The sequence below is a fragment of the Ovis canadensis genome, chromosome 22 (genome assembly GCF_042477335.2).
Source record: "Ovis canadensis isolate MfBH-ARS-UI-01 breed Bighorn chromosome 22, ARS-UI_OviCan_v2, whole genome shotgun sequence".
NCBI lineage: Eukaryota > Metazoa > Chordata > Mammalia > Artiodactyla > Bovidae > Ovis > Ovis canadensis.
Genome location: NC_091266.1, coordinates 15,806,990 through 15,833,057, shown reverse-complemented (window position 1 = coordinate 15,833,057; position 26,068 = coordinate 15,806,990). Strand labels below are relative to the sequence as shown.

At 38.2% G+C, this 26,068-nt stretch overlaps 1 protein-coding gene and 1 pseudogene across 1 annotated transcript; one reads left to right on the top strand and one right to left on the bottom strand.

Moving 5' to 3' along the window:
- Positions 1 to 367: 367 nt before the first annotated feature.
- LOC138427905 (olfactory receptor 5W2-like) lies at positions 368 to 10,695 on the top strand (annotated as a pseudogene).
- A 13,440-nt stretch (positions 10,696 to 24,135) lies between these two features.
- On the bottom strand, positions 24,136 to 25,077 carry LOC138427721 (olfactory receptor 5D18-like). The gene has a single exon (XM_069567576.1). It carries the CDS (start codon positions 25,075 to 25,077, stop codon positions 24,136 to 24,138), a length of 942 nt encoding a protein of 313 aa, XP_069423677.1.
- Positions 25,078 to 26,068: the final 991 nt, after the last annotated feature.

The following is a 26,068-nucleotide window of genomic DNA, read 5'->3' as shown; positions in this document are numbered from 1 at the left end:
CTTTGGGACTCCATGGACTGCAGCACATCAGGCTTCCCTGTCCATCACCAACTCCCAAAGTTTGCTCAAACTCATGTCCATAGAGTTGGTGATGTCATCCAACCATCTCGTCCTCTGTAGTCCCCTTCTCCTCCTGCCTTTAATCTTTCCCAGCATCAGAGTCTTTTCCAATGAGTCAGTTCTTTGCATTAGATGGCCAAACTATTAGAGCTTCACTTCAGCATCAGTCCTTCCAATGAATATTCAGGACTGATTTCCTTTAGGATTGAATGGTTGGATCTCCTTGCTGTCCAAGGAACTCTCAAGAATCATATATGTATCATTTTCTCTGTCATTTCTTCAAAATTTTAGACAAGAACACCAAAGAATGGAAAGAGAAAATTGCTCATCCTTAACTGAATTCATATTTAGGGGAATTACTGATAAATCTGGGATTAAACTGATCCTATTTATCATGTTTTTTGTTGTTTATCTCGTTAACATTCTGGCAAATCCTGGAATGATTATTTTAATTAGGATGGATCCCTAGCTGCATATACCCTTGTACTTTTCCATCAGTCACCTCTCCTCTGACCTCTGATATTCCACAGCCATTGGCCCCAAGATGCTGGTGCACCTATTTGCCAGTTCAGTTCAGTTGAGTCACTCAGTCATGTCCGACTTTTTGCAACCCCATGGACCACAGCACGCCAGGCCTTCTTGTCCATGACCAACTCCTAAACACATGACCTTCGAGTCAGTGGTGCCATCCAACCATCTCATCCTCTGACATCTCTTCTCCTCCTGCCTTCAATCTTTCCCAGCATCAGAGTCTTTTCCAATGAATCAGCTCTTCACATCATGTGGCCAAAGTTTTGGAGTTTCAGCTTCAGCATCAGTCCTTCCTATGAACATTCAGGACTGATTTCCTTTAGAATGGATTGGTTGGGTCTCCATGCAATACAAGGGACTCTCAAGAATCTTTTCTAACATCACAGTTAAAAGCATCAATGCAGGGGGGGCGGTCCTAAGATGGCGGAGGAATAGGATTGGGAGAACACTTTCTCCCTCACAAATTCATCAAAAGAACATTTCAATGCTGAGTAAATTCCACAAAGCAACTCCTGAATGCTGGCAGAGGACATCAGGCACCCAGAAAAGCAGATCATTGTCTTCAAAAACAGGTAGGAAAAAATATAAAAGACAAAAAAAGAGACAAAGGAGGTAGGGAGGGAGCTCCATCCCAGGAAGGGAGTCCTGTCCCGGGAAGGGAGTCTTAAAAAGAGAGGTTTCCAAACACCAGGAAACACTCTCACTGCCGAGTCTGTGGCAAGCCTGGGAAGCACAGAAGGCAACATAACAGGGAAGAAAAATAAGTAAATAATTAAAACCAACAGATTATGAGCCCAATGGTAACTCCCCCAGCGGAGAAGCAGCACAGATGCCTGCATCCACCACTAGCAAGTGGGGGCAGGGCAGGGAGGCATGGGCTGCAGTGCTTTTTAAGAATGGGGCCAGAATGCCCCGAGTGTAACCAGAGTGAACTAACTTGGGCTAGCATACCAGACTGTGGGATAGCTACTATGGGGAAAGCTCTAACATAAGGCACCACCAGGACCACACACAGAACAAAGGATGGAACAGAAATAGCTGGCTGCAGACCATCCCCCTCCGGTGACAGGCAGCCAGAGTCCTAAGGGCTGGAAGGGGGCAATCGCAGCCTTGGAGAGACATTACCTACCAAACTGCAAGCAGGCTTCCTTGCTAAGTCTTCTTGGGGTTCTGGACAGTCACCATCCTCCAGAGAATGGGAGCCAGTGGTACACCCAGAAAACCGCAGCAGGGATGGGAAAGGCGATAAGTTGCAGTGACCGCGCTTGCCAAACACCTGAGCTACTCAGACCTGGGAAAGGCACAAAACACAGTCCAACCAAATCTGCACTTTTGAGGGCTACCTGAGAGCTGAGCCTGAGTGGCTTAGACCGGGGAGGTGCATGCAGCCTAGGGCCGGCCTCAGATGGTTCCTGGCAAAGCACCGCCTGAGCAGTGTGCACCATGAGCAAGGGTAGGCCCAGCGTGGCTAAGGCACTGCAAGCACACGCCAGTGTTATTTGTTTGCAGCCTCCCTCCCCACAGCGCGACTGAACAAGTGAGCCTAAAAAAGAAAAAAAAAAAAATTGTCCACCACTGCCCTCCTTGTGCCAGGGCAGGAATCACACACTGAAGAGACCAGTAAACAGAAGAAGCTAAACAGAGGGAACCACCTTGGTAGTGACCCCACACTACCCACAACACCAGAGAAAGTCCCAGATATATTTTTACTATTTTTACCATCATTGTCTCTCTCTCTCCTTTTTTTTTTGTTGATGCTGTTTGATTGTTTTTTCTTTATTTCTTTTTCTTTTTTTTAATTTTTAAAATTTTTAAGTCCTCTATTTCTCCTTTAATTTTTATTTTTATAAACTACTATTACTTTTCAGAAAAAAGACCCTATTTTTAAAGCAAATGCCATATATACATACATATATACATGTATGTATATATAGTGTGTGTGTGTGTGTGTGTGTGTGTGTGGTTATTGTTGTTTTTTAAGATATTTCTTGTGACTTTTTTTTTCTTCTTTTCTTTAATATTGTATTTTTGAAAATCCAAGCTCTACTCTAGATTTTTAATCTTTGCTTTTTGGTATTTGTTGTCAATTTTGTACATTTAAAAACCCAATCTTCAGTACCCAATTTTACCTGCGAGTGAGATTACTGGCTTGACCACTCTCTCTTCCCTTGGACTCTCCCTTTTCTCCACTAGGTTGTCTCTGTCTCCTCCCTCCCCTTTCTCTTCTCTACCCAACTCTGTGAATCTCTGTGTGTTCCAGACTATGGAGAACACTTAGGGAACTGGCTACTGGCTGGATCTGTCTCTCTCCTTTTCATTTCCCTCTTTTATCCTCCTGGCCACCTCTGCCTATTTCCTCCCTCTCCTCTACCCTGTATAACTCTGTGAACATCTCTGAGCAGTCCAGACTGTGGAGCACACATAAGGAAGTGATTACTGGCTAGCTTGCTCTCTCCTCTTCTGATCCCACCTCATCTCATTCCAGTCACCTCTAGCTACCCCCTCTCTCTTCTCTTCTCTTCTCCATGTAACTTAGTGAACCTCTCTGGGTGTCCCTCAATGTGGAGAAACTTTTCATCTTTAACCTAGATGTTTTATCATCGGTGCTTGTATAGATGGAGAAGTCTTGAGCCTACTGTAAAAATAAAACTGAAAACCAGAAGCAGGAGGCTTAAGTCCAAACCCTGAGAACCTCAGAGAACTGCTGAATCCAGGGAACATTAATCGATAGGAGCTCATCAAACACCTCCATACCTACACTGAAACCAAGCACCACCCAAGGGCCAACAAGTTCCAGAGCAAGGCATACCATGCAAATTCTCCAGCAACACAGGAACGCAGCCCTGAGCTTCAATATACAGACAGCTAAAAGTTACTCCAAAATCACTGACATCTCATAACTCATTACTGGACACTTCATTGCATTCCAGAGGGAAGAAATCCAGCTCCAGCCACCAGAATTCCGACACAAGCTTCCCTAACCAAGAAACCTTGACAAGCCACTGATACAACCCCACCCACAGTGAAGAAACTCCATAATAAAGAGAACTTCACAAATTCCCAGAATACAGAAAGGCCACCCCAAACTCAGCAATATAACCAAGATGAAGAGACAGGGGAATACCCAGCAGGTAAAGGAACAAGAGAAATGCCCATCAAACCAAACAAAAGAGGAAGAGATAGGGAATCTACCTGAGAAAGAACTCCGAATAATGATGGTGAAAATGATCCAAAATCTTGAAATCAAAATGAAATCACAGATAAATAGCCTGGAGACAAGGATTGAGAAGATGCAAGAAAGATTTAACAAGGACCTAGAAGAAATTTTAAAAAAAGAGCCAATATATAATGAATAATGCAATAAATGAGATCAGAAACACTCTGGAGGCAACAAATAGTAGAATAACGGAGGCAGAAGATAGGATTAGTGAAATAGAAGATAGAATGGTAGAAATAAATGAATCAGAGAGAAAAAAGAGAAACGAATTAAAAGAAATGAGGACAATCTCAGAGACCTCCAGGACAATATGAAATGCCCCAACATTTGAATTATAGGAGTCCCAGAAGAAGAAGACATAAAGAAAGACCATGAGAAAATACTTGAGGAGATAATCATTGAAAACTTCCCTAAAATGGAGAAGGAAATAATCACCCAAGCCCAAGAAACACAGAGAGTTCCAAACAGGGTAAACGCAAGGAAAAACACCCCAAGACACATATTAATCAAATTAACAAAGATCAAACACAAAGAACAAATATTAAAAGCAGCAAGGGAAAAACAACAAATAACACACAAGGGGATTCCCACAAGGATAACTGAGGATCTTTCAATCAAAACGCTTCAGGCCAGGAGGGAATGGCAAGACATACTTAAAGTGATGAAAGAAAATAACCTACAGCCCAGATTACTGTACCCAGCAAGGATCTCATTCAAATATGGAGAAATCAAAAACTTTACAGATAAGCAAACGCTGAGAGAATTCAGCACCACCAAAACAGCTCTCCAACAAATGTTAAAGGCTATTCTCTAGACAGGAAACACAAAAAGGGTTTATAAACCCAAACCCAAAACAATAAAGTAAATGACAACGGGATCATACTTATCAATAATTACCTTAAACGTAAATGGGTTGAATGCCCCAACCAAAAGGCAAAGACTGGCTGAATGGATCCAAAAACAAGACCCCTATATATGCTGCTTACAAGAGACCCACCTCAAAACAAGGGACACATACAGACTGAAAGTGAAGGGCTGGAAAAAGATATTCCATGCAAATAGAGACCAAAAGAAAGCAGGAGTAGCAATACTCATATCAGATGAAAGAGAACTTTAAAACAAAGGCTGTGAAAAGAGACAAAGAAGGACATTACATAATGATCAAAGGATCACTCCAAAAAGAAGATATAACAATTATAAATATATATGCACCCAACATAGGAGCACCACAATATGTAAGACAAATGCTAACAAGTATGAAAGGGGAAATTAACAATAACACAATAACAGTGGGAGACTTAAATACCCCACTCACACCTATGGACAGATCAACTAAATAGAAAATTCACAAAGAAATGCAAACTTTAAATGATACATTAGATCAGTTGGACCTAATTGATATCTATAGGACATTTCACCCCAAAACAATGAATTTCACCTTTTTCTCAACTGCTCACGGAATCTTCTCCAGGATAGATCACATTCTGGGCCATAAATCTAACCCTGATAAATTAAAAAAAAATTGAAATCATTCCAAGCATCTTTTCTGACTATAATGCATTAAGATTAGATCTCAATTACAGGAGAAAAACTATTAAAAATTCCAACATGTGGAGGTTGAACAACTCGCTTCTGAATAACCAACAAATCACAGAAAAAATCAAAAAAGAAATCAAAATATGCTTAGAAACGAATGAAAATGAAAACACAACAACCCAAAACCTGTGCGACACTATAAAAGCAGTGCTAAGAGGAAAGTTCATAGCAATACAGGCATACCTCAAGAAACAAGAAAAAAGTCAAATAAAGAACCTAACTCTACACCTAAAGCAACTAGAAAAGGAAGAAATTGAGAACCCTAGAGTTAGTAGAAGGAAAGAAATCTTAAAAATTAGGGCAGAAATAGTTGCAAAAGAAACAAGAGAGACCATAGCAAAAATCAACAAAGCTAAAAGCTGGTTCTTTGAAAGGATAAATAAAATTGACAAACCATTAGCCAGACTCATCAAGAAACAAAGGGAGAAAATTCAAATCAATAAAATTAGAAATGAAAATGGAGAGATCACAACAGACAACACAGAAATACAAAGGATCGTAAGAGACTACTATCAGCAATTATATGCCAATAAAATGGACAACGTGGAAGAAATGGATGCATTCTTAGAAAAGTACAACTTTCCAAAGCTGAACCAGGAAGAAATAGAAAATCTTAACAGACCCATCACAAGCACAGAAATTGAAACTGTAATCAGAAATTTTCCAGCAAACAAAAGCCCAAGTCCAGACGGCTTCACAGCTGAATTCTACCAAAAATTTAGAGAAGAGCTAACACCTATCCTCCTCAAACTCTTCCAGAAAATTGCAGAGGAAGGTAAACTTCCAAACTCATTCTATGAGGCCACCATCACCCTAATACCGAAACCTTACAAAAATGCCACAGAAAAAGAAAACTGTAGGCCAATATCACTGATGAACATAGATGCAAAAATTCTTAACAAAATTCTAGCAATCAGAATCCAACAACACATTAAAAAGATCATACACCATGACCAAGTGGGCTTTATCCCAGGGATGCAAGGATTCTTCAATAGCTGCAAATCAATAAATGTAATTCACCACATTAACAAATTGAAAAATAAAACCCATATGATTATCTCAATAGATGCAGAGAAGGCCTTTGACAAAATTCAACATCCATTTATGATAAAACTCTCCAGAAAGCAGGAATAGAAGGAACATACCTCAACATAATAAAAGCTATAAATGACAAACTCACAGCAAACATTACCCTCAATGGTAAAAAACTGAAAGCATTTCCCCTAAAGTCAGGAACAAGACAAGGGTGCCCACGTTCACTGCTACTATTCAACATAGTTCTGGAAGTTTTAGCCATAGCAATCAGAGCAGAAAAAGAAATAAAAGGAATCCAGATTGGAAAAGAAGAAGTAAAACTCTCACTGTTTGCAGATGACATGATCCTCTACATAGAAAACCCTAAAGACTCCACTAGAAAATTACTAGACCTCATCAATGAATATAGTAAAGTTGCAGGATATAAAATCAACACACAGAAATCCCTTGCATTCCTATACACTAATAATGAGAAAGTAGAAAAAGAAATTAAAGAAACAATTCCATTGACCATTGCAATGAAAAGAATAAAATACTTAGGAATATATCTACCTAAAGAAACTAGAGACCTATATATAGAAAACTGTAAAACACTGATGAAAGAAATCAAAGAGGACACTAATAGATGGAGAAATATACCATGTTCATGGATCAGAAGAATCAATATAGTGAAAATGAGTATACTACTCAAAGCAATCTACAAATTCAATGCAATCCCTATCAAACTACCAGCGGTATTTTTCACAGAGCTAGAAAAAATAATTTCACAATTTGTATGGAAATACAAGAAACCTTGAATAGCCAAAGCAATCTTGAGAAAGAACAGAACTGGAGGAATCAACTTGCCTGACTTCAGGCTCTACTACAAAGCCACAGTCATCAAGACAATATGGTACTGGCATGAAGACAGAAATATAGATCAATGGAACAAAATAGAAAGCCCAGAGATAAATCCACACACTTATGGACACCTTATCTTCGACAAATGAAGCAAAAATATACAATGGATTAAAGACAATCTCTTTAACATGTGGTGCTGGGAAAATTGGTCAACCACTTGTAAAAGAATGAAACTAGATCACTTTCTAACACCATACACAAAAATAAACTCAAAATGGATTAAAGATCTAAATGTAAGACCAGAAACTATAAAATTCATAGAGGAGAACATAGGCAAAACACTTTCCAACATAAATCACAGCAGGATCCTTTACGATCCACCTCCCAGAATACTGGAAATAAAAGCAAAAATAAACAAATGGGATCTAATTAAAATTAAAAGCTTCTGCACAACAAAGGAAAAGTATAAGCAAGGTGAAAAGACAGCCTTCTGAATGGGAGAAAATAATAGCAAATGAAGCAACTTACAAACAAGTAATCTCAAAAATATACAAACAACTTATGCAGCTCAAGTCCAGAAACATAAATGACCCAATCAAAAAATGGGCCAAAGAACTAAATAGACATTTCTCCAAAGAAGACATACGGATGGCTAATAAACACATGAAAATATGCTCAACATCACTCATTATCAGAGAAATGCAAATCAAAACCACAATGAGGTACCACTTCACACCAGTCAGAATGGCTGCGATCTGAAAATCTGCAAGCAATAAATGCTGGAGAGGGTGTGGAGAAAAGGGAACCCTCTTACACTGTCGGTGGGAATGCAAACTAGTATAGCCACTATGGAGAACAGTGTGGAGATTCCTTGAAAAACTGGAAATAGAACTGCTTTATGACCCAGCAATCCCACTGCTGGGCATACACACAGAGGAAACCAGAACTGAAAGAGACGTGTACCCCAATATTCATCACAGCAATGTTTATAATAGCCAGGACATGGAAACAAGCTAGATGTCCATCAACAGATGAATGGATAAGAAAACTGTGGTACATATACACAATGGAGTATTACACAGCCATTAAAAAGAATACAATTGAATCAGGTCTAATAAGGTGGATGAAACTGGAGCCTATTATACAGAGTGAAGTAAGCCAGAAAGAAAAACACCAATACAGTATACTAACACATATATATGGAATTTAGAATTATGGTAATGATAACCCTGTATGCGAGACAGCAAAAGAGACACAGATGTATAGAATGGACTTTCGGACTTTGTGGGAGAAGGAGAGGGTGGGATAATTTGGGAGAATGGCATTGAAACATGTATACTGTTACGTAAGAAATGAATCGCCAGTCTATGTTTGATACAGGATACAGGATGTTTGGGGCTGGTGTACAGAGGTGATCCAGAGAGATGATATGGGGAGGGAGGTGGGAGGGGGGTTCATGATTGGGAACTCATGTACACCCGTGGTGGATTCATGTCAATGTATAGCAAAACCAATACAGTATTGTAAAGCAAAATAAAGTAAAAATAAAAATTAAAAAAACAACAACAACAACTCTTCAGAACCACGGTTGACGTACCTTTCCTACCTTAGTCATGCCTTCACATTCCTGATGCTCGCTGTTACTCCAGACTTCTTTATGTTCTCCAGATTTGCTGGCTCTATCACACACTTAGGTACCTCTTCCCTCCACTATACAATGGATGAACCACACATCCTCCAACAACCATACTAAATTTTAGATCTTTTGTGAACCTTTTCTCCTAATCCTAAGTCAAAGTCAGTTTTTCTTATGTTACACAAATAAATTACTTTGCCTACAAATTTACATTAGCATGTATTGCTTTAGGAAAGAATGATGCTAAAGCTGAAACTCCAGTACTTTGGCCACCTCGTGGGAAGAGTTGACTCATTGGAAAAGATTCTGATGCTGGGAAGTATTGGGGGCTGGAGGAGAAGGGGACGACAGAGGATGAGATGGCTAGATGGCATCATGGACTCGATGATCATGAGTGTGAGTGAACTCTGGGAGATGGTGATGGACAGGGAGGCCTGGCGTGCTGCAACTCATGGGGTCGCAAAGAGTCGGACACAACTGAGCGACTGAAATGAACTGAACTGAACTGATAAATATTTATCAATATGACTATCGGTGGTTTATTTACCCTTTTTCACATAGTAGTTGAAATTGTATCAGAATACAAAACAAAAATTGTATTGAAATTTAATAATAAAAAAAAGCATCAATGCTTTGATGCTCAGCTTTATTTATAGTCCAAATCTCACATTCATACATGACTACTGGAAAAACCATAGCCTTGACTAGATGGGCCTTTGTTGCCAAAGTAATGTCTCTGCTTTTTAATATGCTGTCTATGTTGGTGCAAGAAGCAAGTGTCTTTTAATTTCTTGGCTGCAGCCACCATCTGCAGTGATTTTGGAGCCCCCCAAAATAAAGTCAGCCACTGTTACCACTGTTTCCCTATCTATTTGCCATGAAGCCATGGGGCCGGATGTTATGATCTTAGTTTTATGAATGTTGACCTTTAAGCCAAGTTTTTCACTCTCTTCTTTCACTTTCCTCAAGAGGCTTTTTAGTTCTTCACTTTCTGCCATAAGGGTGGTGTCATCTGCATATCTGAGGTTATTGATATTTCTCCCTATTTGCCAAAAAACAAGTCAATCTCTTTATTTGGCTATGCTTTGCAATTCTTGGCCTTCTGTATCTTTGCCAATTCTGAGTGTCTCCTGCTGGCTGTGATGCCCTATGACCAGTACAAGGCCATCAGCAGCCCCTTGCTCTATGCGGTCAGCATGTCCAGTGGGGTGTGCTCCTTGCTCATGGCTGGGGTTTTCCTGGTGGGGATGACAGTTTCTGAGGTACACACAGCATTAGCATTCCATTTATGCTTCTGTGGGTTAAATGTGATTAACCATTTTTTCTGTGATTTACCTCTTTTTTTTTTTTTTCCTGTCCTGCTTGGATACAGAGGTTAATGAGTTAATGATATTCACTGCTTTGGGTTCTATTAAATTGAGTACTGTTTCAGGAGTCCTTGTTTTTATTTTTATATCATCCTTTTAGTCTTGGAGGTCCACTCTGCTGAGGGGAGAATCAAAGCTGTTATCACCTGCACCTTCCACTTAACTGCAGTGTCAATTTTTCAGGGAACTATGCTTTTTATGTATTTCAGGCCTAGTTCATCTTACTCTCTAGATGAAGACAAATTACCTCTTTGCTTTACACTCTTGTAATTCCCCTCCTAAATCCTCTGATATTTAGCCTATGGAACAAGGATGTGAAAGAAGTCTTAGTAAAATTGAAAGCTAAACTATATTTTAAAATATTTGTATTAGGCATATGTGCACACAACCACACACATATAGTAATTGTGTAATTAAAATTATATGGCATGACACATGAGAAACAACTTTCTCAAGTTCCTAAGTGAATAATTATTTGTATTAAACTCCACTATTAACTGGAAGAGGAAATGGCAACTCATTCCAGTGTTCTTGCCTGGAGAATCCCTATAGAGAGAAGAGCCTGGTGGGCTACAATCCATGGGGCCACAAAGAGTCAGACATGACTGAGTGACTAAGTCATCTTCACTGCTAAGAAATATTGTAGGTTTCCTCATATATCATGCTTAGTATGTGGGCAGGGTTTATATATGGCAATTAACATTTTTGAAAAACCTTTTGACTTTTCTACTTATGCTAATTTTGTTCATTTATCATTCAAACATAATTTCAGTCTCACTAAACATTATGCAATGTCTTAAAGATTTTGTCATAAAGTAAATCAAAGATTAACTGAGCAATCTTTCAGAACTCAGGCTTTTTATATTTTTTATATTAATGAATTTAAGCTGATACTAGTAGTAGGTATTAATGAACTAAGCAGTTTGATAATAAATGAGCCACAAAATCATCATGGGATAAAAAAATTTAAGGGCATTTGTGGGACATTATGGCATGTTAGGAAAACTTTTCATTGTGGAAAAAGCTACAAACTTATAAAATTCTTATTTTATATAAAAGATGTATAGGTTTTTATTTCTACCATATTTTATCATATTTTGGAACTGTTGCTCATAAAAGGCAGCCTAACTGAAAATATTGTCTGAAAATTAAAGCCTAACACAAACAGGGCATCAGTGGATTGGCAGGTATTGTGCAGTAAATAAATATAAAATCTAGTTAATTTGTCTCCATTCAAATGTCAGATGTATACTACAGCATCTAAAGACTGACTTGACCTACATGTTGGTCCATTTTATTGGACTTAATAAATATGATATGAAAAAATTAAGCCCATTAAATGGAAGTCAAAAAATAGTATTGCAGCAGACAACATTTGATTAAAATAGGCTTCCTCGTCTGGAATTGGATAACTTAAAGAACTGAGTGTTTTTTACGAAATTCACAATTCAAATCCAAGTTTTGGCAATGGCATGGAGATACTCTTCTATTCCATAAATATTCTTGAAATTCCACAAAAATAGGGAACAGCATATCAAGACTCTGATGTATTCTAGGCTGTCTCCTTCAGTCCTCATCACTAACTTTCCTTCTTCTTTGCATAGCATGTCCCTCTTACACAACATTGAAGACTAATGGAAAACACCTGTAATGTCAGTTGCTACTTCTCGTCTTTCATTTCTAATTTTATTGACTTGAGTCTTCTCTTTGCTTCTCTTGATGAGTCTGACTGAAGGCTTATCAACTTTGTTTATATTCTCAAAGAACCAGCTTTTAGTTTCATTGATCTTTGTTATTATTTTCTTTATATTTTTCATTTATTTATGCTCTGATCTTTATGTTTGGTTCCTTTTATTCAAGTTTTGTTTATTCTTTCTCTAAAGAGGAGAGCGAAAAATTTGGCTTAAAGCTCAACATTCAAAAAACTAAGATCATGGCATCTGGGCCCATCACTTCATGGCAAATAGATGGGGAAACAGTGGACACAGTGGATGACTATTTTTCTGGGCTCCAAAATTACTGCAGATGGTGATTGCAGCCATGAAATTAGAATACACTTACTCCTTAGAAGGAGAGTTATGACCAACCTGGATAGCATATTGAAAAGGAGAGACATTACCTTGACAACAAAGGTCCATCTAGTCAAGGCTATGGTTTTTCCAGTAGTCATGTATGGATGTGAGAGTTGGACTATAAAGAAAACTGCAGCTGCAGCTGCTGCTAAGTTGCTTCAGTCCTTCCAACTCTGTATGACTGCATAGACGGCAGCTCCCGCATCCTTGGGATTCTCCAGGAAAGAACACTGGAGTGGGTTGCCATTTCCTTTTCCACTGCATGAAAGTGAAAAGTGAAATTGAGGTCACCCAGTCGTGTCCAACTTTTAGAGACCCCATGGACTGCAGCCTACCAGGCTCCTCCATCCAATGGCTTTTCCAGGCAAGAGTACTGGAATGGGTTGCCATTGCTTTCTCCCAAAGAAAGCTGAGCACTGAAGAATTGATGCTTTTGAACTGTCGTGTTGGAGAAGACTCTTGAGAGTCCCTTGGACTGCAAGGAGATCCAACCAGTCCATCCTAAAGATCAGTCCTGGGTGTTCATTGGAAGGACTGATGTTGAAGCTGAGACTCCAATACTTTGGCCACCTGATGCAAAGAGCTGACTCATTTGAAAAGACTCTGATGCTGGGAAAGTTTGAGGGCAGGAGGAAAAGGTGATAACAGATGATGAGATGGCATCACTGACTCAATGGACATTAATCTGGATGAACCCCGGAAATTGGTGATGAACAGGGAGGCCTGGCGTGCTGCGGTTCATGGGGTCTCAAATAGTCAGACACGACTGAGCGACTGAACTGAACTGAATTAAGATTTTCTCCAAAATACATGATGAAAGTTTGTTTACGAGAGGTGAACATTTTTATTTTAGTGAAAAGAAAAGAAAAAAAAACTGAGAAAAAATAAAATATATCTAAGTAACTCATACTGCAAAATGTTAATACCTGTGACTAACTCATGATGTGTTCTTGGGTGTGATTCTATCTTCCGGCACATTCAGTGTTGTCTCTGGGATAATTTAGGGTGTATTTCTATGTCTTTGTCAGAGCTCTGGATTTTTCAGTTTTTTGGTTGTCAGAAATATGTGACAAATATGCTAGTAGTAAAGAATCCACTTGCCAATACAGAAGGCACAAGAGATGTGGGAAAGATCTTGGGAGGAAATGATCCCCTGGAGGAGGAAATGGCTACCACTCCAGAATTTTTGCCTGAAAAATTCCATGGACAGAGGAGCCTGGTGGGTTACAGCCCATAGAGTCACAAAGACTTGGACACGACTGAGCAACCGAGCACAACACAATTTCCTATGTGAGATTATTGAGACATCTATATTATAGATATATCTATATCTATATTATAGATAATATAAATTATCTATAGATATAGATTTTTCCTATTTTTTGTCCCTATCTCTTCAGAGTTCAGTCCCATACTTGATTAAGTATTTCCACTTATCCAACATTTATCACATATGCTTAACCAACTCCAATAAAGGTACTCTGTTTTAATTCCATAATAGATGGTACAAACACAGAGATGCACAATACACACATATGCACATCCATTAAATTTATTGTGACAATGAAAAAATTCTATGTAAAGATAGGAAAACCCAGCTTGACTCACACTGCTCAGAAAGGACCATGTATACTTGTATAAACTCAGATTTTAAACGTAAGAAAGACCTTAATAAACACATTTACATGTAAAATATTCTGAACAGAGACATTATATTCCTTCCCTTTGATGTATATTCATTTATTTCATTCATATACTCGTTCATATACAGGTATTCATACTTGTGTTGCTATTTTCAATGTTAATCTAGTGGATAGAGATACTGTTTATATACAAAAATGTTTATTCAATTATTTATATCATAAACTCTAAAATGAATGATTGTGTGCTTACATATTTTCTCATATCCAGGGTCTCTTTATGGAAATCCTTAGACGTGGATTTGAGGGACAACAAGAAAACATTTTTGAATTGTTATATACTATATATGTTAGTAGTATAAAATACCACATATCTAGTATGTTATCTAATTAATTGTAAAAGGTGTTAAACAAGATGTGCCAAGCATATACTAGATTATGCTTGAAAGACTTCAGGCACTTTCCTATTTATTCAGAAATCTCATCTGGCAATTTGGAGGTGCACAGAATTTCTTTACATTTGTTTGTTTTATTGTCTGTTTCTTCTGCTTGTTGGTTTGTTGCTGTCTTCCTCCATTGCTTTCCATAAAGATAGAATGCTCATAAGACTAAAGTCACTGAAATTGGTACATTTCTAAGTTTGAAAAAATGGATTCTTACTGATGAATTTTGATGGATTCTATATTTCATTTGTGTGATGATCCCACACACACCACAAGCACATATTGTGGGGGATATCCTTGAGGCAAAGCTCAAAGATTCTTATGATCTGTTGTGATTTCTCCATTTTCATTTCTAATGCTGGAGATGGTGTGGAGAAAAGGGAACCCTATTACACTGTTGGTGGGAATGCAAACTAGTACAGCCACTATGGAGAACAGTGTGGAGATTCCTTAAAAAACTGGAAATAGAACTGCCATATGACCCAGCAATCCTACTGATGGACATAAACACACCAAGGAAATCAGAATCAAAAGAGACACGTGTACCCCAATGTTCATCGCAGCATTTTTATGTTTATAATAGCCAGGACATGGAAGCAACCTAGATGTCCATCAGCAGAAGAATGGATAAGAAAGCTGTGGTACATATACACAATGGAATATTGCTCAGCCATTAAAAAGAATACAGTTGAATCAGTTTCTAATGAGGTGGATGAAACTGGAGCCTATTATACTGAGTAAACTAAGCCAGAAAGAAAAACAACAATACAGTATACTAACACATATATATGGAATTTAGAAAGATGGTGATGATAACCCTATATTTAGATGCAGATGTACAGAACAGTCCTTTGGACTCTGTGGGACAGAATGAGGGTGGGATGATTTGGGAGAATGGCATTGAAACATGTATATTATCATATGTGAAACAAATTGCCAGTCCAGGTTTGATGCATGAGACAGGGTGCTTGGGGTTGGTGCATTGGGATGACCCAGAGGGATGGGATGAGGAGGAAAGTGGGGTGTTCAGGATGGGGAACCCATGTTCACCCTTGGCAGATTTATGTCAATGTATGGCAAAACCACTACAATATTTAAAGTAATTAGCCACCAATTAAATAAATAAATTCATATTTAAAAAAAGAAGAAGAAGATATAAAAAATTTAGAAATAAAATTTCAAGCAACGGGAAAAACATTCAAAGACATACTGCATATATATTATGGAAAGTCACTCAGATTTTTGAAGAAGTTTTTAAAAATACAAATTTATTTATTTTAATAGGAGGCTAATTACTTTACAATATTGTAGTGGTTTTGCCATACATGAAGAAGTTTTAATGATCTAAAAATGATTATGATAAGATGGCAAGGGACAACATAGAAACCAGATTGCACAGATAGAATATTATATATGCATACATAAGCTGCATTATATATCTGATCTTCACAACATCCATTATATGTAAATATTTTATTCTTATAACTTTAAAAAGAAACCTTAGTATAGAATCTTGTCTGAATTCTCACAAAACATAAAAGCCTTAAGGGTTGTGTGTGTATGTGTGTTTTTAATAAAGGGGGTATATATTCAAAGCTTTCGACATATTGAAAATGCCAATGAAGGATATTTTCCCTCCTCACCCTTAGTAACAATAGAGTGATTTGGAGGCACCAGTTGTTTATTTTTAAGGGGAAAAAATATTGACCTAACCCCAACACATCCAGCTATTTTCCACATTCTTCAAATAACTTCAAAAATGTAAATGTGTGCATGTGTGTTCAGTTGTGTCCAGCTATTTGCAGCTTTCTGGATGTAGCCTCCCAGGCCACTCCATCCATGAGATTTCTCTGACAAGAATACTGGGGTGGGTTGCCATTTCCTTCCAGGCTTATCTTCCCACCCCAGGGAGTGAATGCCTCAGTTGTATACTGCAGGCAGATTCTTTACCCTGAGCCACTCAAAGAGGTAAAGGACATGTGACTAAAAAAACTGTGGTTTGAAAACGTAATTATTCTGAGGATATGGTTTTCTCTCTTCAATGGACAGTACAAGTGACCTGTCTTTTCTGATTTCAAAACAGTACATAATTGTGGGTCTTTTGAATTGCAGGTGAATTCCTTACCAGCTGAGCTTTCAGGGAAGCCCTCACATAATTGTGGAAAACCTTTTCCTGTTTCTAAAGAAAAATCAAGCTGCTGATTACTTATAGAAAGAAGTGGTTCTTAACTAGGAGAGATTATAACCCCATGGGACATTTAGTAATTTTTGATGTTGTTGATAGGCACACTAGGGAGGGTTGCTACTGACATCTAGTGGACCGAAGAGTAAAAGTGAAAGGCTTAGTTCCTGACTGAGACTGCCATGGACTGTAAGCCTGACAGGCTCCTCTGTCCATGGAATTCTCCAGACAAGAATACTGGAGTGGGCAGCCATTCCCCTCTCCAGGGGAGTTTCCTGACCCAGAGATTGAACCCGGGTCTCCTGCATCACAGGCAGATTCTTTACCCTCTGAGCCACCAGGGAATCCCCCTGGACAGATGAGATGCTGCTAAATAGTCTACAAGGCACAGAAGAGCATCTCCCTCCCCAACCCCATCCTCCACACACACTCACAACACATGAAAAGACAAAAATATAATTTGGGCCAAAATGTCAATAGTATCAAATGTCAGAAAATTGCTATAGAGAGACATCTACAAATCCCTTTGGCACGAGGACAAAGTAATCCCCCTCCTGTCTGATCCAGGGAGGGCTCACATGTCTGTGTTCCTCCTGGAGCACTTCTGAGGACCCCTCAGCACCACTCTCAGCCTCAGAGTGACTGTCAGGAGACTTTCCCTGATGTCTTTCCCAGGTTCTGTGGATGGAGTTAAAGTGAGGAAGGAGGAGGAGGGAAGGGGAGAGGAATCAAGCATTCTTCCCCGTTGGCTCACACTCTTTCCCTCTTACACTGACAGCTGTTTCAAGATATTTGGCTCTGCAGATTGAGTTGTCCCCATTTCCTGTCGAGATTGTTTCTCAGCACAAAAAGTGAAAATATTTTCAAAAAGGAGTGCTCAAAATTTGGGCATTTCTTAAAATACTCTATAATTACAGGCTAACAACAGACTTTTAAAAATATGCCTAATGTCTCTACCCTCTTTTACAATTCTCCCCCCTCTCATACATGGCTAATAATGTTACCCTTATGAGAAAACAAATAAATAAACAAGCTTCCAGACCCCAGGAAATACAGTTCATTCCATTCCCCACCCCCCCCCCCCCAAACAGAATATAGTCCAACTAAGCTGTGAGATAGAACTTGCTTCCTGTTTGTGAAGATGCTACTAGGGAAAATGTTACATGCTTTACATTTTCCTGTGTTTGTATCCCTGGAGCTCGTATTTCTTAAGCTTCCAAACCAATCATTGATCTCTGTTGGACATCAACAAAACATCAAGCAAACAACATCATCTTGGGGCTCAAATAATTAATGAGTTGTATGAGATGCAGTCAGAGGGGAAAAGCTATTTAAAGCTGGTTCACGTACATGCCAAGTATCTCCAGTCATGTCTGACTCTGTGACTCTATGGACCATAGCCCGCCAGGATCCTATGTCCATGGGATTCTCCAGGCAAGAATACAGGAGTGGGTTGCCATGCTCTCCTCCAGGGGCTCTTCCTGACCAAGGGATTGAACCTGTGTCTTCTGAATTGCAGGTGGATTCTTTATCCACTGAACCACCTGGAAAGACCCAAGTTGGTACATGTTATTACAGTTCAACACAGTTCTTTTCAGATGTCATGATGAACTGCAGAGCATTTTTTACTGCATTCAAGCATTACCCTCTGAACCAGGTATTATGTTGCCATTATGAAATATGTGGATAAGTCTTATTAATTGTGCCAGTATTACACTTAGAGTTCCTTTCTGGGGGACATAGAGTTTGACGTCACAATAGCATTCTGCTGAATTCCAGAAAGGGATGGAAATAATGATCTGCCTTTGCTGAGAATAATAGCAATTGTTCACATTTGCTGATCACTTTGTATGTGCTGTGTAATCTTCTTAATGCAACTACCCACACCTTTCATCTTTATAAAAATAAGTGAGATGATTACAGCTATGCACCATCCAAGATGACTTAGATGCTGACAGCTGTAACTTGCACAAAGTCATAAATGGAATCACTGATAGAATGAGCTCATATGCTGTTCCTTGCTTTTTGCCATCTGGCCCTGTGTTAGGAAGAGCAGAGCCACTGTCAGTTCTGGAAACCATGCTCCCTGCTCAACGCAGAGACTGTTTAATGGGTCTGCCTGAAGGATCTCTCCCAAGTCGCTTCTTATCTGCATAACCTCTCCTTAAAACAACAGTGCTCAAAGGAGAGTCTGTTGTGTGTGCCCTTGAATATACCAAAGATTCAAGATTTCCAAGTAATTTCATTTTTCAGAAGCAAAGATTCCTCTTATTCATTCATGTAATACTCAAATTATCCCAATTAGGAAAGCAAAAACAAAATCTAAAACTTAAAACATAAGAGTGCTGTGAAGTACTGCTTTCCAGAAAGCCTGACACTATCTATAATCAAAATTTTTCCAACCCTTGACATGACTTCTTGTTTCTCTCTGGTTTATATATACCTTTTTGTTTTTCTCAAAAAAATGAGGACTTTTAGACATACATTTTAAACTATACAGTAATATTTTGAAATTAGTGGATTGATGATTATATCTATTTAGTATCTATTTTTGCTGTTGTTCTTAGTATACCCTGAAAGTATTGCCAGTTTTAAAATTCATCTCTCTGAGGGAGAGAATTCCATTACAGAAAGAATAAAAAGACATCTATAAAGAACAGTATTGGCAGTGATGTTTTACATCATCTAAGCAAACACTCAGAGGAAATCTCTGCTTACCTATTTATCTAAGTCTTAAAGGCAGGTCAGGTATTTTTTGAAGTAATATAGCTGTGAAAAGAAGAGAAGCAAAAAGTAAAGGAGAAAAGCAAAGATATAAGCATCTGAATGCAGAGTTCTAAAGAATAGCAAGGAGGGATAAGAAAGCCATCAATGCAAAGAAATAGAGGAAAAAACAGAATGGGAAAGACTAGAGATTTCTTCAAGAAAATTAGAGATACCAAGGGAATATTTCATGCAAAGATGGGCTCGATAAAGGACAGAAATGGTATGGACCTAACAGAAGCAGAAGATATTAGGAAGAGATGGCAAGAATACACAGAAGAACTGTACAAAAAAGATTTTCATGACCAAGATAATCACCATGGTGTGATCACTCACCTAGAGCCAGACATGCTGGAATGTGAAGTCATGTGGGCCTTCCAAAGCATCACTATGAACAAAGCTAGTGGAGGTGATGGAATTCCAGTTGAGCTATTTCAAATCCTGAAAGATGATGCTGTGAAAGGGCTGCACTCAATATGCCAGCAAATTTGGAAAACTCAGCAGTGGCCACAAGACTGGAAAAGGTAAGTGAATCCCAAAGAAAGGCAATGCCAAAGAATGCTCAAACTACCACACAATTGCACTCATCTCACATGCTAGTAAAGTAATGCTCAAAATTCTCCAAGCCAGCCTTCAGCAATATGTGAACCATGAACTTCCTGATGTTCAAGCTGGTTTTAGAAAAGGCAGAGGAACCAGAGATCAAATTGCCAACATTCGCGGGATCATGGAAAAAGCAGGAGAGTTCCAGAAAAACATCTACTTCTGCTTTATTGACAATGCCAAAGCCTTTGACTGTGTGGACCACAATCAACTATGGAAAATTCTGAAAGAGATGGGAATACCAGACCACCTGACCTGCCTATTGAGAAACCTATATGCAGGTCAGGAAGCAACAGTTAGAACTGGACATGGAACAACAGACTGGTTCCAAATAGGAAAAGGAGTACGTCAAGGCTGTATAATGTCACCCTGCTTATTTAACTTCTATGCAGAGTACATCATGAGAAACCCTGGACTGGAAGAAACACAAGCTGGAATCAAGATTGCTGAGAGAAATATCAATAACCTCAGATATGCAGATGACACCACCCTTATTGCAGAAGGTGAAGAGGAACTAAGAAGCCTCTTGATGAAAGTGAAAGAGGAGAGTGAAAAAGTTGGCTTAAAGCTCAACATTCAGAAAACAAAGATTATGGCATCTGGTCCCATCACTTCATGGGAAATAGATGGGGAAAGAGTGGAAACAGTGTCAGACTTTATTTTTTTTGGGCTCCAAAATCACTGCAGATGGTGACTGCAGCCATGAAATTAAAAGACGCTTACTCCTTGGAAGAAAAGTTATGACCAACCTAGATAGTATATTCAAAAGCAGAGACATTACTTTGCCGACTAAGTTTTATCTAGTCAAGGCTATGGTTTTTCCAGTGGTCATGTATGGATGTGAGAATTGGACTTTGAAGAAAGCAGAGTGCCGAAGATTTGATGCTTTTGAACTGTTGTGTTAGAAAAGGCTCTTGAGAGTCCCTTGGAATGCAAAGAGATCCAACCAGTCCATTCTAAAGATCAGCCCTGGGTATTCATTGGAAGGAATGATGCTAAAGCTGAAACTCCAGTACTTTGGCCACCTCATGCAAAGAGTTGACTCATTGGAAAAGTCTCTGATGTTGGGGGGGATTGAGGGCAGGAGGAGAAGGAGACAAAAAGACAAAAAGGAGATGGTTGGATGGCATCATCGACTTGATGGACGTGAGTTTGAGTGAACTCCGGGAGATGGTGATGGACAGGGAGGCCTGGCATGCTGCAGTTCATGGGATCGCAAAGAGTCAGACACGACTAAGGGACTGAACTGAACTGAACTGAACAGAAACTTATAATTTAATTTTATTTAATGATCATTTTAATAAAATTTATAGTAAAATTTTGAAGTTGTTAATTTTTGATGAACTACATTTATACAAACAAGATACTATAATTTTATTAAAGTATTGTATCAAAAGATTCAATGACATTAACAAGTTAAATTGTCTAAACTTTTTAATTACACATTTTAATCAAGTTGCATTTAAGAAAAGCTGATATGCTTAGTTGCTATATAAGACTTGAGAAGGTCTTTGTGGTAGTGTCAGTAATTAAGTAGGTCATTGGTTTTAAAGACAGCATAACAAGCTACTCCAAAACACTAGCTTAAAACAAACAAAACAAAACAAAACAACAACAACAACAACAGCTGCTTATTGCATGGATCACTATTACATGAGTCAGTAAGGTCAGTGCCCTCATCTGATCTTGACATGGCTGAGCTTGGCTGGTGTCCTTACGTGTATTTTATCAACTTTGCAGTTAGGTGATATAAGAACCTCCAGTCAGGAGGTTGCTAAAAGCTATGTCATGGAATAGGGGTGTAAGGCATATTGTTCATTATTCAATAGGCTAGCCTGTGCTTATTCACATGGCAGCTTTTTTAAGAGACTATGCAAATTCCAAGAGATTATGAGAAAGCCACAGGGCCATCAGATGCTTGAAGATGGCACAATCTCTCTTCAGCTACCTTCTATATCAGTCAAAGCTAGTCACAAAGTAGTCTAAATTCAGAGCATGGAGAAATTGATTCCACCATTAATCAGAAGAGTATAAAGTGGTGTGGATACCTGCATAACTGAAGAATTGGGATCATGTTGAAAACTACCATATTGGGCAGAAAATCATCTTAAAAGATATAAGATCCAAAATTTTAGTCTTCAGCAAAATTAGAAGGCAATCTAATTTTAATGCATTACTTTAAAAAATTTGAGGAAAAACCACTGTGAGAAAGTGGCTGAAATATTTGTGTCATTCCTATTTCAGCACAAATTCTGACAGATTCTATTCCCATTTACATTTAATGCTCTCAAATATTATGAGTGTTTAGATCTTTTGAAAAGAAGACATTGTAGAGTTTATCTAGACATTGAGTAGAGAGAATAGTGTACAAATTATTCAAGCAAGTGAGCTATTAATGTTAGGTGAAGTGAAAGTGTCTCAGTCGTGCCTGACTCTTTGCGACCCCATGGACTATACAGTCAACAGAATTCTCCAGACCAGAACACTGGAAGACCTGGTATTTCCGTTTTTCAATATTTTTCATTTGGCTACACCAGATCTTAGTTGCAGCACATAGAGTCTTTTAGTTGCAGAACGAGGAATCTAGTTTTCTGACCAGAGATCAAAGCCAGGATTCCTGAATTGGGAATGCAGACTCTTAGCCTTTGGACCACCAGGAAAGTCTAAAGATCTAGTATTTCTAATTTGCCAGATTGAATAAATCTGGATGCTAGTGACTACCTTCTTCTCATATGTTGAATATGGTCATATAGGCAACTGGTTTTCAACACTTAGGGCAACTCCAAGTACTGTTTTTTTAAAGCTATGAGTTTAGTTGAGAGGGTTTCCCTTGTGGCTCAACTGGTAAAGAATCTGCATGCAATGTGGGAGACCATGGTTCGACCCCTGGGTTGGGAAGATTCCCTGGAAAACGGGAAGGCTACCTAGTCCAGTATTTTGGCCTGGAGAATTCTCTGGACTAGTCCATGGGGTCACAAAAAATAGGATACAACTAAGCAACTTTCACTTTCACTTTCTTTAGTTGAGAAGGACATAGACATTTTATTCAGGAAAATAAAAAGAATTGATAATATTTCTGATGCCTTCATAGGCAGAATAATAGCTTGAAATGCATATTAGGTAGGTACTCACCATGTTTCCTTTCTGTATGTAAAATTTTCTGCCATTTGGTCTACCATTTTTAAGTCTCTGGTGGACTCTATCACTGGAGAAGGAAATGGCAACCCACTCCAGTACTCTTGCCTGGAAAATCCCATGGATAGAGGATCCTGGTGGACTAGAGTACACAGGATTGTGAAAGAATTGGACACAACTGAGTGACTCAACAACAATCATAGCTGATTATGTTGCCACAATGGAGCTCTTTTGAAAACACATTCGGAATATAGACCATGTCTTATCAACTTTCATTCATGCCAAGTAACCTGTATATACAATACAACAAAAATATCCAAATATGCAAACAGTATTTATTCAATTAAAAAAAATCATTGTTGTATCATTGACTCAGTATTGCACTCTGACCTCCTTCTTTCTCAGTGTTTAGTCTCCTGGATAAAACTCCTATGTTGAAATATGTCTCCTAAAACTCTTTCTGTTATCCAAACCAGAGTACATAATACCTATTTGATAAAAGTATCTCTCTTAAAGACTTGAAAAATTTCCTGTGAAACCTTCTATTATACTTACTGTTTTCTCTCTTATACAATTTCCACTTTTTAAAGTGCCCTACTATCATCACTGAATTTTTATTCCTTGAAGGATGAACACTATGTCTTAACTGCTATTTGTACTTTTTGTAATAGGAATCCATGTTATTATTGAGAGCCTAGTCTATCATAGGTATTAAAAAAGGAGGATGAAATTAACAATTATTAAAATTACAAAAGTATACCGCATGATATTTATGTCTTTTAACCTTTGTAATCAGATTATTTGCCTAAAATTTTAAACAAAAAGATTTGAAAGATTACTAACTTTTTTTACAGTAAGTAAGAGAGAGAGTCAAGTTTAGTACAGTTAAGTAAAATATCATGTACTTTCTATTTTACGTATTAACACATCATTAATAATAAATTTCTTTTTATCAACCAACCTTTGCAGACACAGTTTATTTACATATCAAGGGCAAAATCTTTCAGAAAAATGTTTAGTACGAAAATACTTTAGAGTCCATGATCTTCGAGACTGTGTCCTTGACATCTTTATTTCTCAGACTGTAGATCAGGGGATTCAACATGGGGATGACCACCGTGTAAAATACAGATGCCACTTTGACTGTGTGCCTGGAGTTTTTGGAGTTGGGCACACAATAGAGGAAGAGGATGGTGCCATGGAAGATGCTGATGGTGGTGAGGTGTGAGGCACAGGTGGAGAAGGCTTTGCTACGACCACAGGCTGAATGCATTTTGAGGATGGTGACAACAATAAACACATAAGACAGGAGAATAATGAAGAGTGTGCTGCTTTCATTAAAGGTGGCAAAAATGAAAAGCAGCAACTGGTTGAGATAAGTATCAGAGCAAGAGAGGGAAAGCAGGGAGGAGAACTCACAGAAGAAGTGATCGATTGTGTTGAAACCTTGAAATGATAATTTGATAACAGTACAGGTGAGTATCAAGGAGCAAGCTATTCCCCAAGCATAAGATCCAACCACTAATGTGGCACAGAGTCTTGGGGACATGGCCACCATGTAGAGTAGAGGGTTGCAGATGGCCACAAAGCGGTCATAGGCCATCACAGCTAATAAAAAGGACTCAGTCACCACAAAGGTACAAAAGAAAAAGAATTGTATTACACAGCCTACAAATGAAATGGTTCTATCTTCTACCATGAAGTTCACCATGGTCTTGGGAGCAACGATGGAGGAATAACAAAAGTCCACAAAGGAGAGGTGGCTGAGGAAAAAGTACATGGTGGTGTGTAGTTTGGGGTTAATTTTGATGATTACAATCATCCCAAGATTCCCTACCACAGTGACACTGTAGATGGCCAGGAATGTCAAGAAGAGGGAGACTTGCAACTCTGGGTAATTGGAGAAGCCCAGGAGAGTAAACGTGGCCCCACTTTTATTTCTCTCTGATAGAAACATGGTTTCTGTTTGTCAGAATCTGAATCAGTCCTAGAAAGAAAAATATTAAGGTAAACAAGGATGTAAGACATTTAGTTAACTACTCCTTACCAAAGCTGGAAGATGAAGCAAAGTGTCTCTTTTAGAATCTATGTATTTTCTATGCATGCTATGCTAAAAGTCTAAAATTTTTAAAAATGACAAACTTTTAAACATTTTATTTGAGTAAAATTATAATTATTGAACTTTCTTTGTTCTCAATTTTAATTTTTAATATTTCAAAGTAAAAAGATGAGTTCAAGTCACTTGGGATTATTTTAAATGAAATCCTCACATAATACTTTCAGATTTTCTTGAACATTATAATTTCATAAAAGATTAATTTACCCTAGTACCAGAGCTACTTGTTTCAGTTCTATAACTAATACTAAAAGTGATAAATTTCTAAACAAATTAAATTTTGCATTTTATGTTCAGAATGTGACATTAAAAATGACACCCCTAACACTTTACATTTGTCCCTTCACTATTAATTCCATAAAGCACTTTAACACTTGTTTTGCTTCTGAATCAGTAAACTTGTTTTCAAAATAAATTATAATTTTTCACAGAGTGTACTTCTCAACTTAGCAAGTCCAGGTTGTTAATCCCCCATCATTGCTTGAGGAATAATAATATTGACAAAATAATAAAGATAATCTAGTCTAGCTATTTATTCTAGAGATGGCAAAGCAGAAGATGGAAATTTTTGACTTTCCCTATACCATGCAAATAAGGCTCAATCTACATATCTATGACATGAACCCTGATCCAGTCTCCCAGCAATTACTCATTTGTCTACAGTAATCTTGATCCAGGTCCAGATGCTATTTTCTTTATTTATTATCATACTAATTTATGACAAACTGGAGACTTTCGAATGTGCCTGATGAAAGTATTCGTATCACAGAGCTATACTAGAAAGCATCAAGGAAAGAAATTTGAGAAAAATATTCTCTCAGAAAGAATAGCT